At 46.1% G+C, this 14,561-nt stretch overlaps 1 protein-coding gene across 1 annotated transcript; it reads right to left on the bottom strand.

Moving 5' to 3' along the window:
* Positions 1-6,479: 6,479 nt before the first annotated feature.
* Positions 6,480-9,696, bottom strand: LOC125536377 (Galactose mutarotase-like superfamily protein). Its single transcript, XM_048699587.2, has 5 exons — positions 9,452-9,696; positions 9,295-9,344; positions 7,978-8,104; positions 7,440-7,544; positions 6,480-7,360 (listed from the first exon to the last, which is right to left on the bottom strand). Exons 1-5 carry the CDS (start codon positions 9,555-9,557, stop codon positions 6,741-6,743), a joined length of 1,008 nt encoding a protein of 335 aa, XP_048555544.1. The 5' UTR covers positions 9,558-9,696; the 3' UTR covers positions 6,480-6,740.
* Between the last annotated feature and the right edge of the window lie 4,865 nt (positions 9,697-14,561).

Here is a 14,561-nt window from a genome sequence, read left to right on the forward strand (position 1 = left end):
GGACCACGGGTTGAACTTTGGGGCGACTGGCTCTATCGCGTATACGTCCCGTAGCGCACGCTTCCGCTCCCTCTTGGGAATGTGGGTTGCGTATATCATGTTCAACGTCCGCGCTTGTGGGGGAAAGCCCTTCTGTCCATTGTTGTTCGGCGGCTTGGGCTCCTCGTCGTCGCTGTGCAGCCCCTTGTCTCTGTTTTCGGCCCTTAACTTGCCTGCCTGCTTGAACACCCAACAATCCCTGTTAGTGTGATTGGCTGGCCTTTCGGGGGTGGCATGTATCTGGCACAAGCGATCGAGTATTCGGTCCAAACTGGGCGGGCCCTGAGTATTCTTTTTGAATGGCTTTTTCCGCTGACCGGATTTATAGCCTTTGAATCCGGCATTGACTGCCGTGTCTTCATTACTGTCGCTGTTAATGCGGCGTTTTTGCTTATTCCGACGTGTCCTGCCACTTTTGTCCTTGGTATCTGAATTACCAGGGTTCTTTGATAAGTTGTTACTGCGAGCTAGTCAGCTGTCTTCTCCCGCGCAAAAGCGGGTCATGAGTGTCGTGAGGGCTGCCATGGATTTCGGCTTTTCCTGTCCCAGGTGCCGGGCAAGCCACTCGTCGCGGATGTTATGCTTGAAGGCTGCTAGGGCCTCTGCGTCCGGACAGTCGACTATCTGGTTTTTGTTTGTTAGGAACCGTGTCCAGAATTGTCTGGCCGATTCTTCTGGCTGCTGAATTATGTGGCTTAAGTCGTCGGCATCCGGCGGTCGCACGTAAGTGCCCTGGAAGTTGTCGAGGAATGCGGCTTCCAGGTCCTCCCAAGAACCGATTGAGTCTGCTGGCAAGCTGTTAAGCCAATGCCGGGCCGGTCCTTTAAGTTTGAGCGGGAGGTATTTGATGGCGTGTAAATCATCGCCGCGTGCCATGTGGATGTGAAGGAGATAATCCTCGATCCATACCGCCGGATCTGTTGTGCCATCGTATGATTCGATGTTTATGGGTTTGAAACCCTCTGAGATTTTATGATCCATTACTTCATTCGTGAAGCATAACGGGTGTGCGGCGCCTCTGTACTGGGCTATATCATGACGCAGCTCGGAAGAGCCATGTCTGTTGTGTTCGGCCCGGCCGGATTTGTTGTATCCGGAGTGAAGATCATTGTCACATGCCGTAGGGCGCCTGCGCGATCCGTAGATCGATCTTGTTTGTCTTGCCTTATCCTCCAGTATGTCTCGCAGGTCGGGCGCATTTTCCCGTGCCTTAGTTGAGCGGCGTCGGGGCATGGCTTGGGTGGAGGGCCGAGAGGCCTCTCTGTCGCGGCCGCGAGGTGGCCGGTCTGCCATGTCATGCGCTGGTGATGTAGGTGCTTCCTCCTCTGATCGGGGTAGCGGCCTGCGCTTCGGGTAACTCTTGGAGGGGCGTTCGAGTTTATACTCTTCGGCCGCAAGGACTTCAGTCCATCTGTCAGCTAGCAAATCTTGGGCAGCTCTAAGATGTTGCTGCTTTTTCTTGAGGCTGCTTGCCGTGGCTAAAAGCCTGCGTTTAAAACGCTCTTGTTCGGCGGGGTCTGATGGTATGACGAATTCGTCGTCATCGAGGCTTGCCTCGTATTCGGAGGGAGGCGTATAGTTGTCATCCTCGACCTCTCGGTCTGCCGCTCTCTCATGAGGGCTGGCTTCTCCATCTTCCTGTGCCGAATCTTGCTGAGGTGGGTGTTCTTCGGCGCTATTCGGGGTAGTATTATCTCCCGTGCCGGAATCACCGTTTTTGCTTTGGCGGGATTTAGAGCGGCGCCGCTGACGCCGACGCTTTGGCTGTTTCTTGGGGGCGTCACCCCCCACTGTTCCATCGCCATCTCCATCATTTGGAGTATCCACCATATATATGTCATATGACGAGGTGGCCTTCCAGCGCCCTACAGGTGCTGGTTCCTGTTCGTCTCCTACATCGTCGTCCATGCCGTCGATGTCTTCGGAGCTGAAGTCAAGCATGTCGGTTAGATCGTCGACAGTGGCTACAAAGTGGGTGGTGGGTGGGTTTTTAATTTCTTCATCGTCCGTATCCCAACCTTGCTGATCGTAGTCCGGCCAGGGCTCTCCTGATAAAGAGAGAGACTTTAGAGAATTCAGGATGTCGCCGAAGGGCGAGTGCTGAAAGATGTCCGTGGCGGTGAACTCCATTATCGGCGCCCAATCGGATTCGATCGGCAGGGGCGCGGGGGGCTCGGAGTTCGGAGAGGAATCCGGCTCCTCGGAGTCACGGGCCATGCGGAGTGCGGGGCTGGAGTTCGGCTCGATCGCCTCTGAGATCGCAGCCCCTGAGGCAGCGTCCAACCGCTGATCCTCGATCGGCGCAGTAGGCTCCGAATCAATGGTCGAAACCGATGCGTATGCGGCCTCCAAGGCGCTGTTCGGCGGCAGAGCTATATCATGCCCATCGAAACAGTGCGGCGCGCTTGGTTGTGGCTCGAATCCGTCGAAGATCAAGTCCCTGCGGATGTCAGCCGTGTAGTTTAGGCTTCCAAACTTGACCTGATGGCTAGGGGCATAGCTTTCGATCTGCTCCAGGTGGCCGAGCGAATTGGCCCGCAGAGCGAAGCCGCCGAAGATGAAGATCTGTCCGGGGAGCAAAGTCTCACCCTGGACTGCATCGTTGTTGATGATCAAAGGAGCCATCGGGCCTAAAGGCGACGACACAGAGGAACCCTCAATGAAAGCACCAATGTCGGTGTCAAAACCGGTGGATCTCGGGTAGTGGGTCCCGAACTGTGCGTCTAGGCCGGATGATAACAGGAGGCAGGGAACACGATGTTTTACCCAGGTTCGGGCCCTCTTGATGGAGGTAAAACCCTACGTCCTGCTTGATTAATATTGATGATATGGGTAGTACAAGAGTAGATCTACCACGAGATCAAGGAGGCTAAACCCTAGAAGCTAGCCTATGGTATGATTGTTGTGTATGGAGTTGATTGCCTACGGAGTACAACCCTCCGGTTTATATAGACACCGGATAGGGTTAGGGTTATACAGAGTCGGTTACAATGGTAGGAGATCTTGAATATACGCATCGCCAAGCTTGCCTTCCACGCCAAGGAAAGTCCCATCCGGACACGGGACGAAGTCTTCAATCTTGTATCTTCATAGTCCAGGAGTCCGGCTGAAGGTATAGTCCGGCTACCCGAACAGCCCCTAATCCAGGACTCCCTCGGGAGTCCTACTCCTACTAGGAGGAGGACTCCTCCTCCTGGCGCGCCCATAGAGGGCCGGCCGGCCTCCCCCTTGCTCCTTTATATACAGGGGCAGGGGGGCACCTCTAGACACATAAGTTGATCTGTTGATCTCTCCCAGCCGTGTGCGGTGCCCTCCATCATATTCCACCTCGGTCATATCGTAGCGGTGCTTAGGCGAAGTTACTCTAAACATCTCTCTCCTTATTAACTACATGTCACATAAGCAAAAATTTCTTGAAATGCGTTATGTAACTAGCGAAGTTACTTCCACTATGACTAACCTTATGCAAGCATGCATTTCCTTATTAAATATAATCATTTCCATTACCAACCATCAGAGATGCAAATTGCCCCGACACTCGGCCGGTATGAAGCACTGTATCCATCGTTTTTTATTACAACCATCAGAAAGTACCATCAGCATTTACGGTCAGGAATTAGTCAAGTGACATAATGCCATCAGAAAGTACACAATTTTCACAGATCATAATAAATGTTCATCGTTTTGACACTGGCGTCGGCTTAATGCTAAGCCACAGCAGTGCAAAATTTAGTGCGCATCATTTGTATAAATTATTACTGTTTACAAAATTGATGCCAAAGAAAAGAACTTTGCATTGCTCCCACATCGGCCTGCACATTTTGTTTCATGCCGCGCTCTCAGCCAAGCGTGTTGCTGCTCCCAGCATCTAATTTGAATTAACGTTCTGCATGTGTGGGTACTTGACAAGCTGGGGTTCGATTCTTTCTCAGCTTCTGTTTTACTGATAATCACATGATAGAATTGGACAAAAAGTTTAATCCCCACATGCATTCCACACACCGAAAAATGTAGGAATTGGTTATACATATTGCCATGAGCGGAAAGTGGCCCTGGAATTAGAATGCCTTTTTAAAATAATTAACTGCCGGAAGAAGCATCACTTGCTGATTTGAGAAAAACTCATGCATTAAAATCCCAATTCATAGCCGGTCCTCCATGGTAAAACGCAAGCGAGTGCGAGTGGATTGTCCATGGAAGGCCTAAACAGACCTTACAATTAACATCATCAGACATAATCAAGGCTCAGTCAATTTTGAAGTAGAAATCGATGGAAATAACAACGAGGAGCAATGGCGCTGCTAGCCATCGGCTGGGTTTCATTCATCTCTTAACAAAGCACTTGTTAACAATCTGGCATATATTAATATGGAACACCAGGAATCTTAACCACATCCACAGAGCTTGTTCAAACCAGATGCGTACCTATGAGTCAAATAGGATGTTGCTTCAGTACACTGACAGCCCGCGAAAATCTCCGACCGCCGCACAACCAAGCCTGATTCAGCCATCCCAGTAGGTACTAGACTCTCCGTCCACCAGCGAGTAAACTAAGTTACTGATTTTGCGACCATGGATCTGTAAATTTCCGAGAACGAATGCGGGGGATTTAATCTTACCTTCACTGTCTCCATAAACTCCATCAAGAAATCAGCGTGCAGGAGTGAGCCAGACCAAGTTAGGCAGCGGCTTGTTTTCGAATTGAGGGAAATGGCTGGCAGCAGATACTTGTTTCGATGCGCTTTCCTATGTGTAGGCGAGGATATTAGGCCCCTTCCAATGCTTCACCGTGGACAGGTGCTAAGTATGCCACATAAGCGAAAAAATGACATGGCACTACATTTAAGGAAGAGAGAGTACTTTGGTGACCTCAGGAAGAACCAATGCTAAGCGCAAAAATCTAGACAAACCATTTAAATGAAACAATTTGACCAATACATGAAAGACTTTAGGTGCTAACTCATTAAATAATGTGTGCTTAGCAACAACAAGCTAAGCACCTATGCATTGGGGTGTTGAGTTGCTAAGGTATTTAATGCACTTAGCGCCTCATCTAAGCACCTTTGCATTGGAAGAGGTCTTAAACCCATTAAGCTATGCGTGAAGGGCGGCCAACCAGCTATGCCACGTGGTGCAAGCTGGTTGGCCGCGGTGAGAATTTTTTTAGATGAAGGTGTAGATTATTTTTTAAATGTATTTTTTTTTAGATGAAGATAAGGACCTCTGGTATTTTTTAAATGAAGGATTATGCAAAGTGGCACTCACTGGTAGGCTGCGGTGGTAATTTCTTTTTCCTTTTTACTTTTTTTTAAATGAAGGTTAGGATTTTTTTTCTGAGATGTTCTTTTAGACGGAGACGAGGTCTCTATGTTTTCTTTTAAATGAAAACATGAGCATAGTTTCCTCTCAAGCTGCGCCACAGGGTGGCGCCCCTACCACTAGTAGCCATAAGGAGGACCTCACCCAGACGGGCCTGCTGCTTCCAATAAACGTCGTGCTCCTGGCTGGTTGTCGATCCCACATGACACAAATCATCAAATATCATTGCCGTGACCAAGCACATGTAACAATAACATGTGCTGCTCAGATTTGAACATCGAGATAGGAAAAACAAAGGGGAAAAGAAGGAACAAAACCAGGCACGGCGAGGCAGGGATCTGCTGTTCGCGTACTTAGGTGGGGCGGCGTGGACGAGGGCCAATCGGTGATGCAGATTTCTCGGTCGGGGAAGAGCTCAGTAGATCGGAGCTGGGGACTCGGCGATGGTCTCCTCGCTGCCGGATATGGCACCTGCATCTTCATGTTGTGTCTAGGTGGTGGTAGCCCTCTACGGCCCCGGATCCGACGTAAAAAACGAGGACGGACAACGGGTGGAGGCCGCCGTCGGCGGTGGTCTCGCCTGATCTGGGCGTCGTGGTCCCTCGCCGCCGGCTTCTGACATGAGTGAGGGAAGGGAGGAGGGAGCGCAAGGAGGCTGTGGTGGGGGGTGGCCCGGGTGATGTGGCAGGAGCGGGATAGGAACATAAACATATTGTGCTGGCCTGGTACACATTTCTCGGAATCACGCGTTTTGTACCGTACTTCCGCTGGTATTGTTTTTGTATTGGGTGCCTAATCCGAGTGGAGTCTTCACAGCACGCATCACGAACCGGACATGCATGGCCCAGATACCGTGCACACTGGACGCCGTCCGTTGAAAGTGCGCTCCGCTAGATGACTCTCTTTTTTTTTATCTTCAATATCATGTTCTCATGAGCCGTCTCATATGTCGGGATCAATTCGATGTAATCCGTGGTGTGTTTGTTGGGACATGATGAATTGCCACTTCATGATTAGATTGTTCATTGAAATCAACCGAATCTTTTGAGATTTATTTCCTGCATAGTTAAATAGGTTTGTAAGCTCTCCGATCGTTTCGTGTCAAATGACAAGAGAATCACTTCAGCATGCAAATCAAGCAAACGACCTTCAATATTTTGGCAAGCATGTGAACAATTCTTCTCAGTCACAGTATACACAACCAAAATATAAGACACCCTTGAACATGATTTTCCGAATGAGATCATGTCGCTCAGTTCTGGTCACTACACCTTTTTTATTTTTGTTTGGTACTACAATTTGACTTTTTTTCTTCTGGTCGTTTTATTCCACTCTATAACTATTGCAGTTGCAGCCATTTAAGCTGCCGGCAGCATATCTAATCATGCCGAGAACTCAAACAACATGGCGTGCTTATACTTCGCACCAGGCTGCACCACCACAGACGGGAAATTGGGCTGGTTGATGGCATTGGGGAACCCCTGGGTTTCCAAGCATACTCCGGCATGCTTACCGTAAACAGCTCCACCTTTGCCCGTGATGCCATTCACATAGTTGGCAGTATAGAACTGCATGCCAGGCGCATCGGTCCAGAGGTCCAGAGTTCGTGAGCTCGATGGGTCCTTCAGCTTGGCTGCGTGCTTCAAGCCATTCTTCTCATCGCCCGAGTCCAACACATAGTTATGGTCGTACCCTCCAGGAACATCGCTGATGCGGTCTCCAATCTTGTGCTCCGTGGTGAAATCAAAAGGCGTGTCCTGGACGGGCATTATTTCTCCGGTAGGAATCGTGTTTTCATTGACTGGAGTGACGTGTTTTGCCCAGATCTGGATCGAATGATCCAAGATGCTGCCAGAGTTGTGGCCTGCAAGGTTCCAGTAAGTATGCTGTGCCAAGCTGATAGGAGTGGCTTTGTTAGCTGGTATAGCTTCCATATCAAGTCTTAGAGTGGTGGCCTCCGGAAGAGAATACGTTGCTCGGACGGTTACATCGCCAGGGTAACCTGTGAAACAATTCATGCTTGAATAGGCAGACTTAACCATGGGATTCAGCAGTATAAACAAAGTTGTTGGTCACATTACCTTCTTCGCCATCTTTGCTCTCATATTGAAAGGTTATTGATGGGTACTCGCCATCTTTACGCTCTACAACATCCCACACAACCTTGTCAAACCCCTTCAATCCACCTGAAATTTACAATTCAGCAACAAAACAAACTATTTTTTGCAGTTGAGTCACATGAACATAACCAATTGTAATAGAGTTAAAGGTAGAGAACAAAATTGTAGCTTTCATCTCCTGACATGTCAATTTTATAGTACGCTTTGTTCTCCGAGGCCCAAAAAATAATAGTACTGTACTAGGATACTGAGTGTACATGTATTGCAATCTGCTTAAGACATCTCGGTCTGTGGTGTACTGTCTACTCAGTTGTGAACTTGTGATAATATCACATGATAATTATTCAAATCATCAATAAAATTACTTATTATTTTACAGTGTTCCATAGCAACCGACCAGTCTGAAGAAGCCTCAGAGACATAGCCACATTGTCAGATCTAGCTAAAACAAAGTATACACCTTGCCAAAACTAACCACGTGAAATTTATGAAACCATACCATGAAGGCTGTTCGGCCCATTGTTGATAGGCAATGAATACTCGACTCCGTTCAGATCAAACTTCCCATTCTTGATCCTATTTGCAACTCGGCCAACTATGCAACCAAAATAAGGTGCCATGCCTTTCTACAAAAACAGAATAGAAGAAACAAAAGGTCTATGTTAACAACCACAGGCAACCCTTCGAAACAAGTTAAATGGAAATTTAACATAACTAGATACATTCTCGATACTTCAGAAATTTCATGTACAATTGGTTGGTACATATCTGAAATAAATCATTGGGCTTTGGTGTGTGAATGACTAACATCAAGGTTTACAACCTCTTCGACTAAAGGGGTTCCGCAAGAACTTTGAAAAACTTACGAACTTTATATAGCTTGATTGGTGGTAGGACTGAAAACAACAGGGATTCTTTTTACATGAAAACAGCAGGAAATGATCCTACTGTAATTTTTACTAAAATAATATTTACATGGTTATGTACAAATTAAAAAAAAACAGAAAGAGAGTTATGAAGTGACTTGCCAAGACAAATTGCATTAAACGGAAGTGCACAACCTACAATATTTTCAAATAGAAGAACAACTTATATGTGAGACCTGACGACAAATCTAGCATCTTCTATTTGAGGAACCATCGATTCTAGGTATCAGGACGACACTGATTCACATGTGTTCCGCATCAAATCACTAATATTTATATCAGGATAGTTCAGACTTGCATCTGATTTAGAAAATGTATTCATAGACAAACTAAAGAAACTTTCAGTGACATAAACAGAATGAAGCGTTGGTTTTTGATAGTTTTCCTTGTCATAAAGCCTGAACCTGGACACAACTTTACAAATATCCTTTTCCCAACAGGAATTCAGCTCGAAACCATATTTACTAACAAGATGTATCCATAGCTACTGAAACATCACCCTTGTTCAATAATTTGCTATATCGTCTGCAAAGAGCCATCTACTTGTGATCAGCCTGATATGGTGGTACTTTCTGCTATAATATAGACAACATGAAGTAGTTTCAAACTTTCAATCTAATGAAGAATTACGACCGGCAGTTAAAAAGAAAGTAAGATATAGCCGACGAATTCAACAAAAACTGAGCTAAGTAGGGAACGCATAAACCGCACATCAATTTGCCGCAAAATCCAGTTCAGTTGAGCCCAAAAAACCAACCCGGAGTAGAATTCACAACTTAATCACAGCGATTAGCACAGAAGCATTGCCACACCATCTCCAGTTAGAATCCAAAAGTCAAGGCACTACACAGTCTATACAGACAGAGATGGGATTGTAGATCGGTTATTACCAAGTACGGCTCCAGTGTGTCGAACCCAAGAACGACATCCGCGAGATCCCCTGCTTACAGAGCACCAATTCGCAAAGGGAGGAGTTCAGATTCAAGAATCACCAAACCAAAGGAATCTGGAGAAGAGATTTGTGTTCGAAGTAGTCATGGACGAAACCTTGCGCGTCGGGGACGAGGAGGGAGGTGATGGTGGCGCCCCAGCTGGCGATGTTCGCCGTGATCCTGCCATTGGAGAGCACGCAGATCTCGGGCTCGGCCGCCATTGCTGCTGCCTGCTAGCTTCGCTGGATAAACTGCCTCGGAAGTGATCACAGAGGGTAGTTCGCACCGCGTGTCTATCTATTCGAACCCCACCTCTTTTTTTCATCGGCTTATCTGATCCATCTATCTCAACAAGGCACGCAGTTCCACGCTTCGTGGGCCCGGCAAATATATTGTTGCCAACTACTCCCTCCGATTAATTAGTGGCGGTGTTACGCTAAATTAATGGCCGTGATATACGTTAACTAATGGCCGTGATACGCGTCGGTCGGGTGATAATTGAAAAAGATCGATCGTCTCGCCGATCGCTCGATGGAGCACCGAATAGCCGTATGATTTCTCCCGTGTGAGCAGCGTCAGGCTTATGGCAATCACTCCCGAACCGGGCTTTTTTTTCTTTTCTGAAACATGGCCTCCGTTTCTTTATATAAGGTGTATTTGTTTTCTCGAAAGTCAAATGAGTGCAGGTTTGACCGAGTTTTTTTTAAAAAAATATCAACATTCACAATACGAAATTTATATCATTTGATCCATCATGAAAAGTAGTTTCATATTTTATCTACTAGCAGAGCCGGCCCTGAGGGGGGGCAGGGGGGGCGACCGCCCCGGGCCCCCAAGTTGAAGGGGCCCCCCTCCCGAAGGCATGCATATGTAGCCAGCCCAGCGAGGCAGGCCGGGGATGCTGGGATCGCACAGCCCGCAGACTTAGCTTTCCTTCATTACGCTAAAAAAAAACATAGCTCTCCTTCAATCTCGCAGACGCAAGTCACGGGCGCAGACGCAGCTTCCCTTCTCCTATTGTGGCTACTCCTCAATTAGTGGATCTGCAGGTGTATGTCCTCATCTACAGATGTAGCCCATTCTCCCTTCAAAATTGAGATCGGTATTCCATATCTCCAAGCCGGCACGCCCCCATCTAGCGATTTCTGTTTGTATCGGCCGCATCGATCATTGAATCGATGGATTGCTAACGCTTAGGCTATGCCTATTCTAGGCCCTAATCCCTGGAAGCCATTGCACATGGCCGAGTGCCTCCCTCCTCCCGCCAGGGCCATGCACCAGTCCACAGTGCGTCATTGTCGAGCACCGTCGTCCGAGATCGATCTCAGGTATATCATATTACTGTTTCTCACAATCTCACTTATATTGCTAACTAACTAATTTACTATCAAATACACGATGCATATCTTGTGTCATTCAACCAATAAAATATATTGTTGGTTTTATCTCATTGTCTCTTCGTATGATTTTGAATTTGTGTATATTAATCAGAATCCAAATACAACGCGAGGGACGAGCTACATGCTACTGCAAAATTCCTCAGTTTGAATTTATTAGGCCCCCGGAATGTTTTAGCCTAAAGTTGGTTAGAATTTAACTCACAAGAAATATTATTTATATGCCCAAAAAACATTTTGAAAGATCTTTACTCTGTGATATATATAACACATAAGTTTATTAGTCAAATGTTAGGTCAAAAGTACCATAAAACCCAGCAAGCACTAATAAATCCGGACAGAGAAAGTACCGTACGAAGCACATAATGCCAAAATAACACGACTTGTTACGGGCCAACGGTTGTGGATCTCACAAAAAGGATCATTCTCACGCAACATCATAGATACAATTGCGGCAATAGCTATAGAAGCGAAGGTGAGCTTTTATAAATCTCGTATCAATTGTTATTACTATATAATTTTTATATAGTATATATAAGGGGCCCCGAGTTCTTGTTTCGCCCTGGGCCCCCAAATCTCAAGACCGGCCCTGTCTACTAGGTATTGTAGATGTCATTATTTTATTCTATAATCTTGATCAAATATTCAAATGGTTGACTTGCACGAAAATCAATACACCTTATATTCTGAAACAGAAAGAGTAGCACATATCGGTGATCTTTATTGGAATCACCCTGAAAAAAGAGTCTTATGCAATATATAAGAACCTCGTTGTAAACACCATGAATAGTTTTTTTCTCTTCTGAAACACAACCTTTGTTGCAATCATCCTAAACTACTTTTTTCAAGACTTTCAACATTATTATACAAGACAAGATCCAAGATCCTTCGACAGCAAGCTTGGGGTTGTGAACGCGCCCGGGAATGAACGGATCCGTCCGGCAACGACTATTCAAGTCAACCCCCCAAGCGGCCCAGGCCATGACGCTCCATGCATTGTAAGTTATGCCCTCACAGACCTTTTGTGACAAGTTGTGAGTGGGCAATTTGGACGATGGAATTACGGCGGTGCGGAGGTCGAGTCATCCACCTACCTACTGCAGTGAGGAAACCGCTCCATCTCCAACTTCCCCAGTAGCTCGGTGGTTTTTCTCTCCGGGCTGCTGAGGACGCCTTAGAGCTCCTTCACCTCCGCATCCTTTGTGGCGAGGCTAGCGTGCACCTGCTCCCACTCAAAGCAGTTGACCTCGTGAGACATGGCAAGGGGGCTGGTGGAGTTGGGAAGGCTTGGTGGGGCAGCGGCAGGTGCTCAAGTGCTCGGGGGGCCGCAAAAGATCAGAGGAGAAGAAGGAGACGAATGGACGAAGTGAAGGCCAAGCCCAAGCCTTTTTATAGGCTGGGAATCGAAGCGGAGCGGCTTCCCAATCAACTCCAAGCCATCAACGCGGGCGGCGGGCGTTTGAGTATCCCAATAGGAACCCAAGCGCCGATTGGTCGCATCAGCTCTCAAGTTGGGTTTAATGACGAGGGGCATCACTACTAGGGAAAAGTGATGTGCACGTAGCTATCTTAGAAACGTCTACGAATATTACATGGCAATTTATTAACCAGGTACTTTCATTCTTTTAGATATATTATTTAACAAATAGAATTATGATATTACACTCATGTTGTGATTTATTTGTACCCAGAAACGAATGGACCAGAGAGTCAACAAGAGATGCTCACTTAGAGATGAAAGATGGAGATGCATGTTCGTTCACAAGAAGAAAAAGTAATTGCATGAACGTGTTTTCCATCAATTCATCCAACATGCATGCAACGTGGTCCATAACGTTCAAGTGCGCAAGACCACACAAGTTTGGACTTTGCTCCTAGGATCCAAACCAGCCACGCACGTGGGTCTAAGACCTTATTTTTTGGTGCGTTGGGAGAGCAACTTTGGGCCAGCGAATAAACTAGTCCGGCCTGCTGTGCACGCCTCCGTATGGGCCGTCTCATCGTTTGGACGTATTCACCAAGACCTATCGCATCAACATCCGAAGGCGGTGGACGGCTTTAATAAATAGCTAGCTATTGTTAGGGTTTAGATTCGGATTTTGTTTAGAGAAGTTTAGCTATATTGCTACTTTTATTTGTCTTCGCTCGTAGCGGCTAGTGCGACCGTCAAGACATCCTATCGGAACCCCATCTTGTAAGATTAATCCCATCTAGCATATTCGCAATTTTGAGATTGCTTGGCTATTATTTTCTTGCATGTTCTTTGATTTGCTTGCAGGAAAAATCCTTCATGGATAGGTCGATCGCGCCGTTGGCTCGGTCGATAACGCCGTGGAGTTGGTTCAGCGATTGCCGTGGATATCAGTCGTGTACGGTTCTTCCTGTACGGTTGGTAGCCGGATCGTGAGGGTCAAATCCCACCCAAAATCGTAGTTATCCTCTCTCATCAAAAGATCGGTTCCCAGTGCACATCAAGTGGTATCAGTTTTCAGATTCATCGGTGAGAGATTTACAGTTTTATTAGGTTAAATTATTTTTCAGTCCTACAACCCATAAAAAAGCCAAAAAAATTAGATTAGTTCATCCGCTGCACCTATCGTTTTTAGCCTTTAGGAATTTGCATCTAGTATTTGCTTTGTTGAATTTTTGGTTGTATTCATCCTGTTATTAGTGCTGGTTTAGATTAGTTTGGGAAAAAATATCTACTAGATCAATCCTTCTTTTCCCCACCGTAATATTCTGATCCGCCAATTAGTTGTCTATAAAAAAAATCCAAAAAAAGGAGCTGATTGCATCCGATTGTGTCTCAATTCTTGTTTCTTTGCTACCGGATTCCTCGCCTTTTCTTTGCGTGCCACGCGCAGCAGTAAAGCCATGATCCCGCACCACACGTCACGTCTTACTTTCTCCTGTTGTTTGCATGTCCGTCTATTCACGCGCGCCGATCTATTTGTTTAATCTTTTCTTTTATCCAGCGTTTGTTTCCGTTTTCACGTGTTTGTCTTCCCGACGTGTATTGTTTCCTTAATTTTCTTTCCGATCTTGCATGCCGGTAAGCATCACCGTGAGAACTGTGCCTTATTTTATCCGGTGGTTAGCTAGCAGTATTTAAGCTCTAGTAGCACAAGTTCCAACAAACAAGAATCTACGTCCTTGTTACTCCAAATTGTGTCCTACGTATCTTCTGCTAGAAACCGGCCTGAAAAAAAAACAGCAAAAAAAGCAAAAAAAAAACCAAAGGAAAAAAAAGAAAAAAAAGTTGAAAAAAAAAGATCAGGCCGGCTCATCTCTTTTGGATTACTTTGTTCTGTTTGCTACCCTGGACATTATTTTTGCTGCTAGCAACTTTGTCTATCATCTATTTTCGAGTGTTGCCATACACTGTGTTTATACCTCACTTATATCTAGCTATTTAGAGCTATCATACTTTCATCGCTTTCCATTCACTTGATTCAGTATCTGGGCTTAGATTGTTTTATCTCTTACTAGTCGACTGCCAGCACTAGCTAGGAGTTTGAGCAATTATTCAACTTGCATTGCTTTTTGCTAAATTGTGCCACTAATATTGTGAGTTGAGAAGCCTTTGCCAAGCTACACTTTTTTCTACCAATAAGTACAGGTCCCGGCTTTACTGATTCCTGGTTATCGCTCCATTCAATCTCCATTGGTAGTTTGAAGCCAACACCAACGCGCCGATCACCACCTGTTGCATTGGTAAGAACAAGTAAGAATTTGATACTAAGCTTGAGTGTGAGCGAATTTTCTCCACCATGTCCTACTAGTTGATAGGGATTATACACTGTGTTTTTTCTCTCTCTTTCTCTAACA

This window comes from Triticum urartu, chromosome 2A, assembly GCF_056163025.1.
Source record: "Triticum urartu cultivar PI428250 chromosome 2A, HENAU_Tu73, whole genome shotgun sequence".
NCBI classification, from domain to species: Eukaryota; Viridiplantae; Streptophyta; class Magnoliopsida; order Poales; family Poaceae; genus Triticum; species Triticum urartu.

What these genes read in the sequence shown, in the direction of transcription:
- LOC125536377 (XM_048699587.2), bottom strand. Translation starts at nt 9,557, where the DNA reads ATGGCGGCCGAGCCCGAGATCTGCGTGCTCTCCAATGGCAGGATCACG. An exon ending in CCTCGTCCCCGACGCGCAAG is followed by an intron (nt 9,345 to 9,451) that starts GTTTCGTCCATG and finishes CTCTGTAAGCAG; the next exon opens with GGGATCTCGCGGATGTCGTT. An exon ending in GAGCAAAGATGGCGAAGAAG is followed by an intron (nt 7,361 to 7,439) that starts GTAATGTGACCA and finishes ATTGTTTCACAG; the next exon opens with GTTACCCTGGCGATGTAACC.